The sequence below is a fragment of the Salmo trutta genome, chromosome 12, assembly GCF_901001165.1.
Source record: "Salmo trutta chromosome 12, fSalTru1.1, whole genome shotgun sequence".
NCBI lineage: Eukaryota > Metazoa > Chordata > Actinopteri > Salmoniformes > Salmonidae > Salmo > Salmo trutta.
In genome coordinates this window covers 24676085-24692748 of record NC_042968.1, presented here as the reverse complement: position 1 = coordinate 24692748, position 16664 = coordinate 24676085, and the positions used below count along the sequence as shown (strand labels likewise).

Here is a 16664-nt window from a genome sequence, read left to right as displayed (position 1 = left end):
ATGGGATGGGAGGATTGTGGAGAGGAGAGGAGATGGGATGGGAGGAGTGTGGTGAGGAGAGGAGATGGGATGGGAGGAGTGTGGTGAGGAGAGGAGATGGGATGGGAGGAGTGTGGTGAGGAGAGGAGATGGGATGGGAGGAGTGTGGAGAGGAGAGGAGATGGGATGGGAGGAGTGTGGTGAGGAGAGGAGATGGGATGGGAGGAGTGTGGAGAGGAGAGGAGATGGGAGGATTGTGGAGAGGAGAGGAGATGGGATGGGAGGAGTGTGGTGAGGAGAGGAGATGGGATGGGAGGAGTGTGGTGAGGAGAGGAGATGGGATGGGAGGAGTGTGGAGAGGAGATGGGATGGGAGGATTGTGGAGAGGAGAGGAGATGGGATGGGAGGAGTGTGGTGAGGAGAGGAGATGGGATGGGAGGAGTGTGGTGAGGAGAGGAGATGGGATGGGAGGAGTGTGGTGAGGAGAGGAGATGGGATGGGAGGAGTGTGGAGAGGAGAGGAGATGGGAGGAGTGTGGTGAGGAGAGGAGATGGGATGGGAGGAGTGTGGAGAGGAGAGGAGATGGGAGGAGTGTGGTGAGGAGAGGAGATGGGATGGGAGGAGTGTGGTGAGGAGAGGAGATGGGGATGGGAGGAGTGTGGAGAGGAGATGGGATGGGAGGAGTGTGGTGAGGAGAGGAGATGGGATGGGAGGAGTGTGGAGAGGAGATGGGATGGGAGGAGTGTGGAGAGGAGATGGGATGGGAGGAGTGTGGTGAGGAGAGGAGATGGGATGGGAGGAGTGTGGAGAGGAGATGGGATGGGAGGAGTGTGGAGAGGAGATGGGATGGGAGGAGTGTGGTGAGGAGAGGAGATGGGATGGGAGGATTGTGGAGAGGAGAGGAGATGGGAGGAGTGTGGTGAGGAGAGGAGATGGGATGGGAGGAGTGTGGTGAGGAGAGGAGATGGGATGGGAGGATTGTGGAGAGGAGAGGAGATGGGATGGGAGGAGTGTGGAGAGGAGAGGAGATGGGATGGGAGGAGTGTGGTGAGGAGAGGAGATGGGATGGGAGGGGTGTGGTGAGGAGATGGGATGGGAGGAGTGTGGTGAGGAGAGGAGATGGGAGGAGTGTGGTGAGGAGAGGAGATGGGATGGGAGGAGTGTGGTGAGGAGAGGAGATGGGAGGAGTGTGGTGAGGAGAGGAGATGGGATGGGAGGAGTGTGGTGAGGAGAGGAGATGGGATGGGAGGAGTGTGGAGAGGAGATGGGATGGGAGGAGTGTGGTGAGGAGAGGAGATGGGATGGGAGGAGTGTGGAGAGGAGATGGGATGGGAGGAGTGTGGTGAGGAGAGGAGATGGGATGGGAGGAGTGTGGAGAGGAGATGGGATGGGAGGAGTGTGGAGAGGAGATTGGATGGGAGGAGTGTGGTGAGGAGAGGAGATGGGATGGGAGGATTGTGGAGAGGAGAGGAGATGGGATGGGAGGAGTGTGGTGAGGAGATGGGATGGGAGGAGTGTGGAGAGGAGAGGAGATGGGATGGGAGGAGTGTGGTGAGGAGAGGAGATGGGATGGGAGGAGTGTGGTGAGGAGAGGAGATGGGATGGGAGGAGTGTGGAGAGGAGAGGAGATGGGAGGAGTGTGGTGAGGAGAGGAGATGGGATGGGAGGGGTGTGGTGAGGAGATGGGATGGGAGGATTGTGGAGAGGAGAGGGGTTTGGAGGGTGTGGAGAGGGTATGGTAGAGAGGGGCTGGGAGGAGTGTGGAGAGGAGAGGGGCTTGGAGGACTGTGGAAAGGGGCTTGGATGAATGTGGACAGGGGCTTGGAGGAGTGTGGAGAGGAGAAGTGCTTGGAGGAGTGTGGAGAGGAGAGGGGCTTGGCGGAGTGTGGAGAGGAGAGGGGCTTGGAGGAATGTGGAAAGGGGCTTGGAGGAATGTGGAAAGGGGCTTGGAGGAATGTGGAAAGGGGCTTGGAAGAGTGTGGAGAGGAGAGGGGCTTGGAGAACTGTGGAAAGGGGCTTGGAGGAATGTAGAAAGGGGCTTGGAGGAATGTGGAAAGGGGCTTGGAGGAATGTGGAAAGGGGCTTGGAGGAATGTGGAAAGGGGCTTGGAGGAGTGTGGAGGAGAAGTGTTTGGAGGAGTGTGGAGAGGAGAGGGGCTTGGAGGACTGTGGAAAGGGGCTTGGAGGAGTGTGGAGAGGAGAGGGGCTTGGGGGAGTGTGGAGAGGAGAGGGGCTTGGAGGACTGTGGAAAGGGGCTTGGAGGAAAGGGGCTTGGAGGAGTGTGGAGAGGAGAGGGGCTTGGAGGACTGTGGAAAGGGGCTTGGAGGAATGTGGAAAGGGGCTTGGAGGAGTGTGGAGAGGAGAGGGGCTTGGAGGAGTGTGGAGAGGAGAGGGGCTTGGAGGAGTGTGGAGAGGAGAGGGGCTTGGAGGAATGTGGAAAGGGGCTTGGAGAAGTGTGGAGAGGAGAGGGGCTTGGAGGAGTGTGGAGAGGAGAGGGGCTTGGAGGACTGTGGAAAGGGGCTTGGAGGAAAGGGGCTTAGAGGAGTGTGGAGAGGAGAGGGGCTTGGAGGACTGTGGAAAGGGGCTTGGAGGAATGTGGAAAGGGGCTTGGAGGAGTGTGGAAAGGGGCTTGGAGGAGTGTGGAAAGGGGCTTGGAGGAGTGTGGAGAGGAGAAGTGCTTGGAGGAGTGTGGAGAGGAGAGGGGCTTGGAGGACTGTGGAAAGGGGCTTGGAGGAATGTGGAAAGGGGCTTGGAGGAGTGTGGTGGGGGTTCAGAGTGCTGCTATCCTAAAGCTCTACTGGTGATGACAGGCCTGCTGACTGACGGACAGGACAGGACAGGACAGGGGCCAGAGAGCAGAGCAGCACTGTAACACCACTACCAAACAGACCTTTAAAGGGACAGATACAGACCAGGGTACAGTACTCCCTGAATAACTGTACATTATTGAGACCTACAGGCCTCAAGTGTTTGGTGCATGCGTGTTATGAAATAGCAGATGAGAGGTACAGGTAAGTATGTTATGAAATAGCAGATGAGAGGTACAGGTAAGTATGTTATGAAATAGCAGATGAGAGGTACAGGTAAGTATGTTATGAAATAGCAGATGAGAGGTACAGGTAAGTATGTTATGAAATAGCAGATGAGAGGTACAGGTAAGTATGTTATGAAATAGCAGATGAGAGGTACAGGTAAGTATGTTATGAAATAGCAGATGAGAGGTACAGGTAAGTATGTTATGAAATAGTAGATGAGAGGTACAGGTAAGTATGTTATGAAATAGCAGATGAGAGGTACAGGTAAGTATGTTATGAAATAGCAGATGAGAGGTACAGGTAAGTATGTTATGAAATAGCAGATGAGAGGTACAGGTAAGTATGTTATGAAATAGCAGATGAGAGGTACAGGTAAGTATGTTATGAAATAGCAGATGAGAGGTACAGGTAAGTATGAAGTAACATTTCCCACTTAGTGTTCTTGTGAATTAAATGGGTTTGCATGAAATGCCCACACTGAAAGCTCACAGGTCAAAGCGACATAGCACGCCAGGCAGGGCCAAAGCAGACATTAGGAAGAGCCAGTCTTGGTCCAGATTGTATAGGTTTTTTGATGAATCTCTGTGCTTTTAAAGAAGGATCCAGACTGATGTGGTAAGAATGGAGTGTTGTAATAGCCCACCAGTCTGACACTAATCAGAGGGAGCACTGCCCACTTGGTCTGGCTTGCCCACACAGGCCCCTGGCTGTCTGACTCTGTAACCAAGGTGTAGCAACTTTATCTAATGGCTGTTAGTTAGCATTTCCTTCACAGTTGAAAACCTCCTTCATATATCCAGTCTGTTTCTCAATTCATGCAGCTTGGTTGGACTGTGAGGTAGCTGGTAACAGTATTTTCCATTCGGTGACGAGCTAGTTCCCACCCTTGCCCTCTAGTCTTACCTTGAAGGCATACTTGCGGCTGATGTGATCATCAGGCTCCACAGGGGCGATGACATAACTGGGCAGGGGGATGCTCCCCAAAACCGTCTCCTCTCTGCTGTCTAGAGGCACACACACACACACACACACAAGCAGGTGATCATTATCACACAACAACCCACCACACACACCTCACCGCTGGCCCACTGCCTTGGCTACTTTAATGATTCTACCTGTTTATAAATAGCATGACATAACTGCTTCATCAACGCACCATTATGTTCCTGCATGGTGATTCGTGACTGTAGGAAATGTAATTGGAGAGACATAATTCAAGGATGATTGAAGGAGCCGCTGTGCTGTGGTGGCAGGCAGCAGGACTGGAGGTTTATCTCTAGCTCAGTGTGATGAATGGCGGAGAGGTGAAAGAAAGAGGGAAATAGAGATAGACAGAAGAGGAGAGAGAATAGCCCATGGCAGAACAGAACCTTGTCTAATTGTAGTCATGTCTCTCTGATTGAAAGGTTTAGCTCCACTAAGAGGCAGATGACTTGGAATTAAGAGGACTGGCTTGGATTTCATAACCAAATCAATTCACCCTGCGACTACTTTAATTAGTCTCAATTAAACCCTGGCCCGGTGTGCCTGTGTGACTCACCTTTGTAATAAAACAAGCAGTAGTCGGACAACACAAACCACTTCCTCTTCCATAGTCTCATTCCAGAGCTGTCCTGGAGGGGGAAACACAACATGGAATTTAAGCCCTCTCAGCAATTCAACATCACATTCTGATGCACATTTTAATTAAAAACCATAGCTGGGGAATATACTCTAAAGTACCCATTTACAGGGAGAGGGAAAGCACAAGAAAATCCATACATTTCATTAGAACAGCCAGTAATTGTGTTCCCCCTGAGCAGAACAGGGTTCATGTCCTGCCATGATAGGAGTTCCAGTAGGTCTAACTCTCTCTAATCAGAATCCTGTTATGAATGATTAATTAGTGTTCTGCAACCATCAATCCATTGTCTGTCTGTCTATATAGTCCTTAGGAGTCGATGAAGTGTTACCAAGTCAGGGTCTTAAACCTCACCCCCTCTGGCCTGCCTCAGGGGTGTTACACCCCAGTGCCAGTCGCACCAGGGGGCATCAGTCAACAGGAGACAATCACCCTGGGTGTCGTCCTCTTATACCTCACCCCTAAAGAGACATCTCTCTCATGCTCCCTCCGTCCTCTAGGTAATAATGAGAAATGATGACTGTCGTTCCCTGTTTACTCAGCCAGAGTCCACAAGGTCACAGTCATTAATACTGTAGTACATTCTCATAGACCTGGACTCTCATCATTACTTAGCCTGAATTATGCATTAAGTGGAAGGCCACTGTAAATGACATGACATAATATGACAGAGATGCAATATCGACGTGAGATGTATGTGTGCTCCCATTAGAGTGGAGGAGAGTTTACCATTAGACCCCAACACACTGCCCTTCGCTATAGCTACAGTCATTGAGATACTCTTAGCCATAACTATGGAGATTCCTCTGAACCATACAGTAGCTACAGTCATTGAGATACTCTTAGCCATAACTATGGAGATTCCTCTGAACCATACAGTAGCTACAGTGATTGAGTTGTACTCTTAGCCATAACTATGGAGATTCCTCTGAACCATACAGTAGCTACAGTCATTGAGTTGTACTCTTAGCCATAACTATGGAGATTCCTCTGAACCATACAGTAGCTACAGTCATTGAGTTGTACTCTTAGCCATAACTATGGAGATTCCTCTGAACCATACAGTAGCTACAGTGATTGAGTTGTACTCTTAGCCATAACTATGGAGATTCCTCTGAACCATACAGTAGCTACAGTCATTGAGATACTCTTAGCCATAACTATGGAGATTCCTCTGAACCATACAGTAGCTACAGTGATTGAGTTGTACTCTTAGCCATAACTATGGAGATTCCTCTGAACCATACAGTAGCTACATTGACTGAGGTGGGGTGATGTGGAGGGCTCACCTGTTTGTAGAGCCATCCCCTGACCACCACAGGGATATTGGGGTTCCTCTTGATGGCTTGGTCCCTCTTGCCGAAGCTGTGTACCTTGCCACTACTCCTAGAGCCCTGCGGCTGGAAAAACAAACACATTGGTTATGAACAGGGTTTCCTTTATATACTAGTTTACAAACAACATCTGCTATTAGCTGCCCAGGGAGCTCAGTGGTAAGGAGCTGTGTGAAAGAAATGTGGTATTACAGCATGTATCAAAACAATATGACCATTCAGTCCCATGTTTATAGAGATCATTAGGTGTTACTGTATGACCATTCAGTCCCATGTTTATAGAGATCATTAGGTGTTACTGTATGACCATTCAGTCCCATGTTTATAGAGATCATTAGGTGTTACTGTATGACCATTCAGTCCCATGTTTATAGAGATCATTAGGTGTTACTGTATGACCATTCAGTCCCATGTTTATAGAGATCATTAGGTGTTACTGTATTACCATTCAGTCCCATGTTTATAGAGATCATTAGGTGTTACTGTATGACCATTCAGTCCCATGTTTATAGAGATCATTAGGTGTTACTGTATGACCATTCAGTCCCATGTTTATAGAGATCATTAGGTGTTACTGTATGACCATTCAGTCCCATGTTTATAGAGATCATTAGGTGTTACTGTATGACCATTCAGTCCCATGTTTATAGAGATCATTAGGTGTTACTGTATGACCATTCAGTCCCATGTTTATAGAGATCATTAGGTGTTACTGTATGACCATTCAGTCCCATGTTTATAGAGATCATTAGGTGTTACTGTATGACCATTCAGTCCCATGTTTATAGAGATCATTAGGTGTTACTGTATGACCATTCAGTCCCATGTTTATAGAGATCATTAGGTGTTACTGTATGACCATTCAGTCCCATGTTTATAGAGATCATTAGGTGTTACTGTATTACCATTCAGTCCCATGTTTATAGAGATCATTAGGTGTTACTGTATGACCATTCAGTCCCATGTTTATAGAGATCATTAGGTGTTACTGTATGACCATTCAGTCCCATGTTTATAGAGATCATTAGGTGTTACTGCATGACCATTCAGTCCCATGTTTATAGAGATCATTAGGTGTTACTGTATGACCATTCAGTCCCATGTTTATAGAGATCATTAGGTGTTACTGTATGACCATTCAGTCCCATGTTTATAGAGATCATTAGGTGTTACTGTATGACCATTCAGTCCCATGTTTATAGAGATCATTAGGTGTTACTGTATTACCATTCAGTCCCATGTTTATAGAGATCATTAGGTGTTACTGTATGACCATTCAGTCCCATGTTTATAGAGATCATTAGGTGTTACTGTATGACCATTCAGTCCCATGTTTATAGAGATCATTAGGTGTTACTGTATGACCATTCAGTCCCATGTTTATAGAGATCATTAGGTGTTACTGTATGACCATTCAGTCCCATGTTTATAGAGATCATTAGGTGTTACTGTATGACCATTCAGTCCCATGTTTATAGAGATCATTAGGTGTTACTGTATGACCATTCAGTCCCATGTTTATAGAGATCATTAGGTGTTACTGTATGACCATTCAGTCCCATGTTTATAGAGATCATTAGGTGTTACTGTATGACCATTCAGTCCCATGTTTATAGAGATCATTAGGTGTTACTGTATTACCATTCAGTCCCATGTTTATAGAGATCATTAGGTGTTACTGTATGACCATTCAGTCCCATGTTTATAGAGATCATTAGGTGTTACTGTATGACCATTCAGTCCCATGTTTATAGAGATCATTAGGTGTTACTGCATGACCATTCAGTCCCATGTTTATAGAGATCATTAGGTGTTACTGTATGACCATTCAGTCCCATGTTTATAGAGATCATTAGGTGTTACTGTATGACCATTCAGTCCCATGTTTATAGAGATCATTAGGTGTTACTGTATGACCATTCAGTCCCATGTTTATAGAGATCATTAGGTGTTACTGTATGACCATTCAGTCCCATGTTTATAGAGATCATTAGGTGTTACTGTATGTTTGATGATTAGATTAAGAACAACATTTCGATTTTGAGACTGGGGCCCACAAATGTTTGAAGTTAGTCATTTTAGTTATTAACTTTCTCCTTTGTGTTTCTCTCTTTTTCTCATTTGATTTAACTTTAACCTTCTAATTTCAGCACCTCATATGACAAGCAAGCACACTTCACCCAAATGGGAATACAGTATTATAATCATACACTAAGATTTGATGAGGCACAGAAGCATTCTTTCAAGGCCCACTGGTTTTCTCCCTCCTCTGAATCTCACAGATGATTTCAGATGAATGTTCAACTGAGCCAAATCATATTGCACCCTAGCAACAGTTGAGTTAGGTTTCCAGTGCAGGGGATCATTATATGCCATTTCCTCCTCCACAGCTGGCAAAAACATGCACTAATTACTGAAACTACTGTACGGCCAGCCAAGCATACAGAGCGTTAGGAAATCTTCACAGCGTTTGTCAGGAGAACCATCAAGAGAACAGCCTTATTTAAGTTTAGCAGATATTAGAAAGCATTGTGTAGTCACATATTCACTGTACTGTGATTGGAAACTCAACGTTCCCCTTATTGTATACATAGACAGTGAATCTTAAAGCAAATCTATACTCTACTTACCGTTGAGAATGAGCAAGTGGTCATCGATAATGCCCTGTCTGCCACTCTGCTTGAAATGACTGGCACCTCTGATAGCAGACAACACATTGGCATGAGGTCTGATGAGGTGCTGCTTCTAACACAGGTACAACAATCTTAGGAGAGGTACTTTCACAACCGTAGAGGCACTGTTCTATAGGAATACTTCTACGCCTACTGCAGTGCTTAGAGTCCCAGTCAAGCCAGTGCATGTGTTTGGGAGCTGTGTGTAGCTGAAGAGTGTTGTGTTACTATGATTGTGTTGATAGGTTGACTGGCAGGATTGATTGGTTTGAGACAGCTCATATGATGCTGACACGATGCTGTCTCTCACTCACAGGCCTGAAGCATTACTGAGACAGCCAGGAGGTGATTTTACAGCTAGCCAGGCAGGCAGGCGTGTGCTGCCTCAACACTCACTAACGTCAACACCCGTCAGTCAGACTGGAGAGGCGATAGTGAGTTGGCAGATAGCCCTGTCATGCCACCCAGCATGGCCACCCCTCTCAGCCTGGCAGAGCTGGGCCATGGGGGAAGAAGGGAGAGGAGGCTGGCAGGCTTTTTCTGGAAGCTGGAGGCAGTCAGGTGTATGTGGCCTGGGAAGGGTTAAGGAAGAGCCACTAAATCACTTTACAGATGGCCAGTTTTCTCATGTGAGTACTGGACTGCCAATGTCCTGAAGATAGACCACAGCCATGTCAGTGGCAGAGCAGAGGAGACCACAGGGTCTGGAAGACAGCCTCACTGCCCTCATCTGCCCTCTGTGGAAGTATGATCCTTATAAGAAGGGGACAAGGCCATTCTATGGAGTGTCACTTCAACACATGTGCCTTCAAAACATCCAATAGCTGCCGTTTTATCTTCTAATACTGTTCCTTTACTAAACCATGAGTAAAGCCTTTTATATGCACAGTATGCACATAGTGAATCCATGGCCAGCCACGGTGGAGATTTAATTGAGTTTCACTGGACTTGAAAAAAGTCACTAACCTATTACAGTCTACAGCCATTAATCAAAATGAGAGTGTTCTGGAGGAGATGAAACCAATTCTCCAGCATGAGCATTAACAGTCTCCCAGTACCCTTAGAAACAATATCAATTCAAACGCTTTATACTGCAATCACTGGACCTAATTGCTGCAACACTGTTGTGGGATAGATCAAAATAAATGAAACACTGAGTAAACAACGCATGCTCATAAAAGAGAGACTTTTTCTCACCTTTGACCCCGAGGTGGCGTCCACTGTTGATGAGGTCACTGCCTTGGAAGTCTGGCTGACCATGCTGGGGGGCCTCTGACTGGCCGGTGGCGGTGGCTTGGACATGCCCCGGGACTCTGTCCTGCAGTGGAGGCAGCATAGAAGGAAATCAATGACATAGACATGAGCGGCCATGCTAGTATCTCACCACCACCACCATTCCTCTGTAGTGGATCTGCATTAAAGGGAACCAGGGTTAACTTAAGTGCTGGGTTCTCAGAGAGGAAACGACAACTTCCTGCCACACGACCTGTCACAGCCAATGCAATTACAGCTATGTTAACAGGCAGGACCTTTTTGTAGCAGCCACTCAAGTAGCACTTTGTCTGACACTGTCCCTGGGGCTGGCATGTCTTGTTTCATAAGAGGACATGTTATACGACAAATAACTTTTCCACCTCCACATAACCTCCAACACAAAGACCCAGAGCAGAGATACCAGAGCTACCGCAGATGAGCTTTCTCATGATCAAATATCTACTCTCTCTTTCTCTATCTTTCTCTCTCTCTCTCTCACACACGCACACACACACACACACACACACACACACCACACACACACACATGCACACACACACACACACACACACACACACACACACACACACACACACACACACACACACACACACACACACACACCACACACACACACACACATGCACACACGCACACACACACACACACACACACGGGGTGTCCTGACCTCCAGACAAAAACGTCATCATATTTACATCCATTAGATAACACACTCACTCAGCAGAGAACACCCATGCTTTCCAAATTACACCTCATGTTTCCTCATGACATCATCACATTGTTACAGCCAGGAACTGTTTTTGTAAGAAATACAATCCGTTCCAGTTCACTGGCATGACATGAAAATCAACCAGCTTCTCTTATCTACAGACGTAGTATCTTAATTTGATCTCTCTTTTGTTGCTGATCATTTTCCATCCGAGCAGGAAATGCAAACGTATACCATATTCAAGGTTTAAAAAGGCTTCTAAAGTTTGTAATTTCCACTTTAAAATGGCCGACTAATAATTCAGACATAATAATTCACATTTCCTGTTGCTGCAAGATTATTTTCCTGCTGTAGCAAACTGTCTCAAATTTAACCAGGCTCTCCCAATATCTGGCCTCATGTACCGCTACTCATAGAGCATTCCATTACAGTTTAAGGGCACCTAGGTGGTTGATCCCTTAGGATAAAGCAGGAATCTGAGGCAGTTCTGGAATGCCCAGGTCACACTGTTACACAGATTGTAGTGAGCGTAATGGGCAAACCGCCTGGAAACTTCAGCAGGAAGGGGGATTATGGGAAATCTATGTTCCAAGAAGGCCATAGAGGCTTTCTCTTTGTAATAAGTTTTATTAGAACAGAGGAAAGTTATCAATTAATGTGCCATTCTATAATGAATTAACGTGCCCCTTCAATAAAAACATAGCATTCCCGAGGGGCTGGGTAAACAAATAATGACATGAATTACAAATGAAGTACTGAGGCGTAACACAGCTCCTCCCATCTCCTGATGTCAGATTCAGTTACTGTATAGGTTCACTGCTCCTGAAGTCAATATAACCCAATTACCAGCTGTAGAATCTACAGAGCCTTGTTCAATAGTTCTTTAATAATAAATGAACTGACAAAATGCTCTCTGACATTGGGGGCTGAGGAGTGATCAAGTCAAGAACAATTGGGTCTGTTTGTGTTTACAAGTGGTTGTGAGAGTGTATCATTCATCACAGAGGTAACTATGCCTAATCAGTTTACTGCCAGTTTATATGGGCGTGCTGCTCACACAACATTCTTGATAAGGTAATCCTCATCTGTCAGCTATTTACGGTAGGTTGATGAGCAAGAAGTCTGTGTGATGATGGTACAGTGTCTGCAGCCCGTTGAGACAGACATGTTAGTAGCTCCACTAGGAGGCCCTTCTTTACGTAGGTTTCAGGATCAAACGGTGTATCTCTATCAGGCACTTTTCACTTGTTAGGTTATTAGTGGTTCTTTCCTATTCATAGCAGATGGTGTAAAGAGGATTCTGAGTTCAGGAGAAGAGGTGGCTGTGAGATCAGAGTTGCTTAGGGCTGAAATGGAAAATGTCTTACTGACAGACCAGCTTGTCTGTTAATTACACTATGCAGAGGATATGCCTGAAACTCAAACCCTCAAACTGACATGCACGGGGCTAGGAATGAACTTTGACATTTTCAAATGACATGTATTACCTATGATTAATTGACTGAGTCATTTCAGTACACAGCTAAGGGCACAGTTGTATTGAAATGACCCTCACCATAGTTTTTTTAGAATAGTGACAGTCATAGAATGATGTTAGGAGCGTGTCAGTAGCAGACTTTAAAGCCTTAGGGAGCAAGCTGAAGTCCGTCTGCGCTGCTCAACCTTTTAAAAAACCTCTCCATTGACCATGTGTCCCTGCCAGCTCAGTGGTGTGTTTGTGTGTGTAGGAGGGAAGCTTCACTCAGAGGTCCACTCCTCTGTGACACACAGACAGCCATGAAAGTGCCACCTACACAGAGCCGTCCCTTCTGGGCATCACTAACAGAACTCACCTCTCTCTGGAAACGAAGGCATGGGCTGGGATGTTTAGAGAAAGGGCATCACTAACAGAACTCACCTCTCTCTGGAAACGAAGGCATGGGCTGGGATGTTTAGAGAAAGCCGGTGGCTGTAGGGTCACTTCAAAGCAAGTACTCAAGAAGACTGAACTAAACTGAATAAGCCTAATGTCCTCATTGTTATATAGTACAGATATTAGATTTCTGAAAAGTACCTCCTCTGGCATAATAGAGTGCTCTTCCTTAGTGTAAGTGTGTGCTCTTCCTCAGTGTGTGCTCTTCCTCAGTGTGTGCTCTTCCTCAGTGTGTGCTCTTCCTCAGTGTGTGCTCTTCCTCAGTGTGTGCTCTTCCTCAGTGTAAGTGTGTGCTCTTCAATAGTGTGTGCTCTTCCTTAGTGTAAGTGTGTGCTCTTCCTCAGTGTAAGTGTGTGCTCTTCCTCAGTGTAAGTGTGTGTTCTTCCTCAGTGTGTGCTCTTCCTCAGTGTGTGTTCTTCCTCAGTGTAAGTGTGTGCTCTTCCTCAGTGTGTGCTCTTCCTCAGTGTGTGTTCTTCCTCAGTGTGTGCTCTTCCTCAGTGTGTGTTCTTCCTCAGTGTGTGCTCTTCCTCAGTGTGTGCTCTTCCTTAGTGTGTGCTCTTCCTCAGTGTAAGTGTGTGTTCTTCCTCAGTGTAAGTGTGTGCTCTTCCTCAGTGTGTGCTCTTCCTCAGTGTGTGCTCTTCCTCAGTGTAAGTGTGTGCTCTTCCTCAGTGTAAGTGTGTGCTCTTCCTCAGTGTGTGCTCTTCCTCAGTGTAAGTGTGTGCTCTTCCCTAGTGTGTGTTCTTCCTCAGTGTAAGTGTGTGCTCTTCCTCAGTGTGTGTTCTTCCTCAGTGTGTGCTCTTCCTTAGTGTAAGTGTGTGCTCTTCCTCAGTGTGTGCTCTTCCTCAGTGTAAGTGTGTGTTCTTCCTCAGTGTGTGCTCTTCCTCAGTGTAAGTGTGTGCTCTTCCTCAGTGTGTGTTCTTCCTCAGTGTGTGTTCTTCCTCAGTGTGTGCTCTTCCTCAGTGTAAGTGTGTGCTCTTCCTCAGTGTGTGCTCTTCCTCAGTGTAAGTGTGTGCTCTTCCTCAGTGTAAGTGTGTGCTCTTCCTCAGTGTGTGCTCTTCCTCAGTGTGTGTTCTTCCTCAGTGTGTGCTCTTCCTCAGTGTAAGTGTGTGCTCTTCCTCAGTGTAAGTGTGTGTTCTTCCTCAGTGTAAGTGTGTGCTCTTCCTCAGTGTGTGCTCTTCCTCAGTGTGTGCTCTTCCTCAGTGTAAGTGTGTGCTCTTCCTCAGTGTAAGTGTGTGCTCTTCCTCAGTGTGTGCTCTTCCTCAGTGTGTGCTCTTCCTCAGTGTAAGTGTGTGCTCTTCCTCAGTGTAAGTGTGTGCTCTTCCTCAGTGTGTGCTCTTCCTCAGTGTGTGCTCTTCCTCAGTGTGTGCTCTTCCTCAGTGTAAGTGTGTGCTCTTCCTCAGTGTAAGTGTGTGCTCGTCCTCAGTGTAAGTGTGTGCTCTTCCTCAGTGTGTGCTCTTCCTCAGTGTAAGTGTGTGCTCTTCCTCAGTGTAAGTGTGTGCTCTTCCTCAGTGTGTGCTCTTCCTCAGTGTAAGTGTGTGCTCTTCCTCAGTGTAAGTGTGTGTTCTTCCTCAGTGTGTGCTCTTCCTCAGTGTGTGCTCTTCCTCAGTGTGTGCTCTTCCCTAGTGTGTGTTCTTCCTCAGTGTGTGTTCTTCCTCAGTGTGTGCTCTTCCTCAGTGTAAGTGTGTGCTCTTCCTCAGTGTGTGCTCTTCCTCAGTGTAAGTGTGTGCTCTTCCTCAGTGTAAGTGTGTGCTCTTCCTCAGTGTGTGCTCTTCCTCAGTGTAAGTGTGTGTTCTTCCTCAGTGTGTGCTCTTCCTCAGTGTAAGTGTGTGCTCTTCCTCAGTGTAAGTGTGTGCTCTTCCTCAGTGTAAGTGTGTGCTCTTCCTCAGTGTGTGCTCTTCCTCAGTGTGTGCTCTTCCTCAGTGTAAGTGTGTGCTCTTCCTCAGTGTAAGTGTGTGCTCTTCCTCAGTGTGTGTTCTTCCTCAGCGTAAGTGTGTGTTCTTCCTCAGTGTAAGTGTGTGCTCTTCCTCAGTGTGTGCTCTTCCTCAGTGTGTGCTCTTCCTCAGTGTGTGCTCTTCCTCAGTGTGTGCTCTTCCTCAGTGTGTGTTCTTCCTCAGTGTGTGCTCTTCCTCAGTGTAAGTGTGTGCTCTTCCTCAGTGTGTGCTCTTCCTCAGTGTGTGTTCTTCCTCAGTGTGTGTTCTTCCTCAGTGTGTGTTCTTCCTCAGTGTGTGCTCTTCCTCAGTGTGTGCTCTTCCTCAGTGTGTGCTCTTCCCTAGTGTGTGCTCTTCCTCAGTGTGTGTTCTTCCTCAGTGTGTGTTCTTCCTCAGCGTAAGTGTGTGTTCTTCCTCAGTGTAAGTGTGTGCTCTTCCTCAGTGTGTGCTCTTCCTCAGTGTGTGCTCTTCCTCAGTGTAAGTGTGTGCTCTTCCTCAGTGTAAGTGTGTGCTCTTCCTCAGTGTAAGTGTGTGCTCTTCCTCAGTGTAAGTGTGTGCTCGTCCTCAGTGTAAGTGTGTGCTCTTCCTCAGTGTGTGCTCTTCCTCTTCCGCAGTGTGTGCTCTTCCTCTTCCTCAGTGTGTGCTCTTCCTCTTCCTTAGTGTGTGCTCTTCCCCTTCCTCAGTGTGTGCTCTTCCTCTTCCTTAGTGTGTGCTCTTCCTCTTCCTCAGTGTGTGCTCTTCCTCTTCCTTAGTGTGTGCTCTTCCTCTTCCTCAGTGTGTGCTCTTCCTCTTCCTTAGTGTGTGCTCTTCCTCAGTGTAAGTGTGTGCTCTTCCCCTTCCTCAGTGTGTGCTCTTCCCCTTCCTCAGTGTGTGCTCTTCCTCTTCCTTAGTGTGTGCTCTTCCTCAGTGTAAGTGTGTGCTCTTCCCCTTCCTCAGTGTGTGCTCTTCCTCTTCCTTAGTGTGTGCTCTTCCTCAGTGTAAGTGTGTGCTCTTCCTCTTCCTCAGTGTGTGCTCTTCCTCTTCCTCAGTGTGTGCTCTTCCTCAGTGTAAGTGTGTGCTCTTTCTTAGTGTAAGTGTGTGCTCTTCCTCAGTGTAAGTGTGTGCTCTTTCTTAGTGTAAGTGTGTGCTCTTTCTTAGTGTAAGTGTGTGCTCTTCCTCAGTGTAAGTGTGTGCGCTTCCTCAGTGTGTGCTCTTCCTCAGTGTGTGCTCTTCCTCTTCCTCAGTGTGTGCTCTTCCTCAGTGTGTGCTCTTCCTCTTCCTCAGTGTGTGCTCTTCCTCTTCCTCAGTGTGTGCTTACACTAGGAAACCGTGCTTGACCGCCCACTCCACCACTACTGACACTGGACCCCTGCATTGTTCTGCCTGAACATGAAAGATGTTGTAGCTAGTGTTTTTTCCTGTCGGCCGTGCCGTGTTCCTGTGCAGCTTTGAAAGAGGAGAGGTATTGGGATGTGTCTATGGCCAGGGCAGGCTGGCGCAGGACATAAACAACACAGAGGCACAGCCAAAGGCGAGGGACTGACTATGGAACTAAAAAACTTTGTTCCAACTCTCTGGATCCCATCCAACATTTTTACAGCACATTTCCCTCCTCACCAAGGGGACCCTCGCCTGTTTCATTTGCAGCTTTCATGCTGTCTACCTCTGCTGTCTTTTGAAGCGTTCCCTGGGAAATTTGCTGTGGGATGTGGTGGAGTAAAGGAGCAATATTCCACATTGGAGAGAAAGAGATCCAGGCCTGGGGCCAAATAGGTTACCTACCACCTGAGAGAAATGGCCTCAGCAGCAGCCTACTCCCAGCAAACACTGCAGGCTGCAGCCCAAGTCCAGCCCAGTCTTAGTCCAGCCTCAGCAACAGTTCTGCTACAGAGCAGGAATACAGCAGTGCAGGATTAGACCACAACAAACCCAGATCTCTCCTCTGTGATACAGCACAAAGGAAATGCACTGTAGGCATCGTCATTCTATTCTTCCATCTCAATCAGTTCATTTTGATAGATTTCATAGTGCCACCCACCTTGTGCTCTGGCATCTTTCATTATATGACAACAAGTCATTTTTAGCTGACTAATCATATTCATAACATTCTGCATAAATAATACACCTACAGTCAGCTTGCAAGTCTCTAACTGGCCCGGGTAATAACTCGACAAATGACAAATGATTCTAGTCTGTCTGTCTGTCTGTCTGTCTGTCTGTC

The 16664-nt window shown here is 47.0% G+C and overlaps 1 protein-coding gene across 11 annotated transcripts in view; it reads right to left on the bottom strand.

Moving 5' to 3' along the window:
* plekha7b (pleckstrin homology domain containing, family A member 7b) overlaps window positions 1–16664 on the bottom strand; it is a 157041-nt gene that overhangs the window by 48608 nt on the left and 91769 nt on the right. For all 11 annotated transcript variants that reach the window (XM_029767711.1, XM_029767712.1, XM_029767714.1 and 8 more), the window contains 4 exons: window positions 9838–9958; window positions 5924–6034; window positions 4554–4626; window positions 3917–4017 (listed from right to left, as the gene is read on the bottom strand). In XM_029767711.1, the coding sequence (XP_029623571.1) occupies window positions 3917–4017; window positions 4554–4626; window positions 5924–6034; window positions 9838–9958 (406 nt within the window). The remainder of the gene's footprint in view (window positions 1–3916; window positions 4018–4553; window positions 4627–5923; window positions 6035–9837; window positions 9959–16664) is intronic.